The sequence below is a fragment of the Cibotium barometz genome, chromosome 38 (genome assembly GCF_041138505.1).
Source record: "Cibotium barometz isolate CiBa-2024 chromosome 38, ASM4113850v1, whole genome shotgun sequence".
In the NCBI taxonomy this organism is placed as follows: Eukaryota; Viridiplantae; Streptophyta; class Polypodiopsida; order Cyatheales; family Cibotiaceae; genus Cibotium; species Cibotium barometz.
The window spans coordinates 11,097,309-11,098,257 of NC_141083.1; the positions used below are offsets into that span (position 1 = coordinate 11,097,309).

Here is a 949-nt window from a genome sequence, read left to right on the forward strand (position 1 = left end):
CTGGCTTCCCGACGCTAGTTCCCACACCCGTGGGTACGACAGCAGCTCCCACACCTCATACCACACAGCCTTCCACTCCTCTTACAGCTCGATCTACCACGTCTTCACATAGACATCGCTCACGTAGTAGGTCTTCAGGGGGAGGTTGTTGTGGTGGTAGTGCCACAGATGCTGTGACACCACCACCACGTGAGCGTCGTCCTTCGCTCTCATCTGTTGATAGCACACCCATAGGGTCACCTTCCACTCCCTGGGGTGCACATGACCATGACAACAGCAAGATATACACAATTAGGGATGGGGCACCAATAATGAATAGTGCAGGGAAGGCAATGAAGACACGCATTCGACAATTGTGCACTATACAGTTTCACGACTCTGTCATGACTAAATGGGATCAGCAAGATAAGGGAAAGAAAAATTATATAAATACAAAGATAAAGCAAGAGTTTCAGCCATCTGACCCTATGAATGTCGTCTCTAATGAGTGGATACAGTATTCAGCTCGCATTTTGATGGGGCATCGTAGGTCAGAGGCGAGGGATGCATTTAGAGAGGGGAAAGAGAAACCTGTTTGGCTAGATGACAGGGAGTGGGCAGCCATTGCTCAGGAGCTCACAGAGACACCAGAGAGGTTTCAACAACAAAGAGAGGCGGCAAGGGCAAGACTCCAAACAGTAGGGGCTTCTCATCTTGGGAGTGGTGGTTACGAAACCATGCGCCATGAATTCGTAAGTATTTGTAGCAATTTTATTTATGTAAATATATGTATGTGGGTTAAATGTTGATTTCTAAAAGTTATAATTGTTAATCGTTTGTGTAGGAGTTGGCCATGAATCGCCCACCAAGTAGGCGAGAGGAGAAGTACGCTCACAAACATGGCCTTGTGGCCTTATTTGAGATGCTTGAAGAAGAAGGAGAGACCGTCAATTGGGAGGCATTACTATGA

General features: G+C 47.0%; 1 protein-coding gene across 1 annotated transcript; it reads left to right on the forward strand.

Annotated features, from left to right (window-relative positions):
• Nucleotides 1–467: 467 nt before the first annotated feature.
• LOC147616337 (uncharacterized) lies at nt 468–949 on the forward strand. Its single transcript, XM_086777150.1, has 2 exons — nt 468–731; nt 824–949. The coding sequence occupies exons 1-2, from the start codon at nt 468–470 to the stop codon at nt 947–949; spliced, it is 390 nt and encodes a 129-aa protein (XP_086633276.1).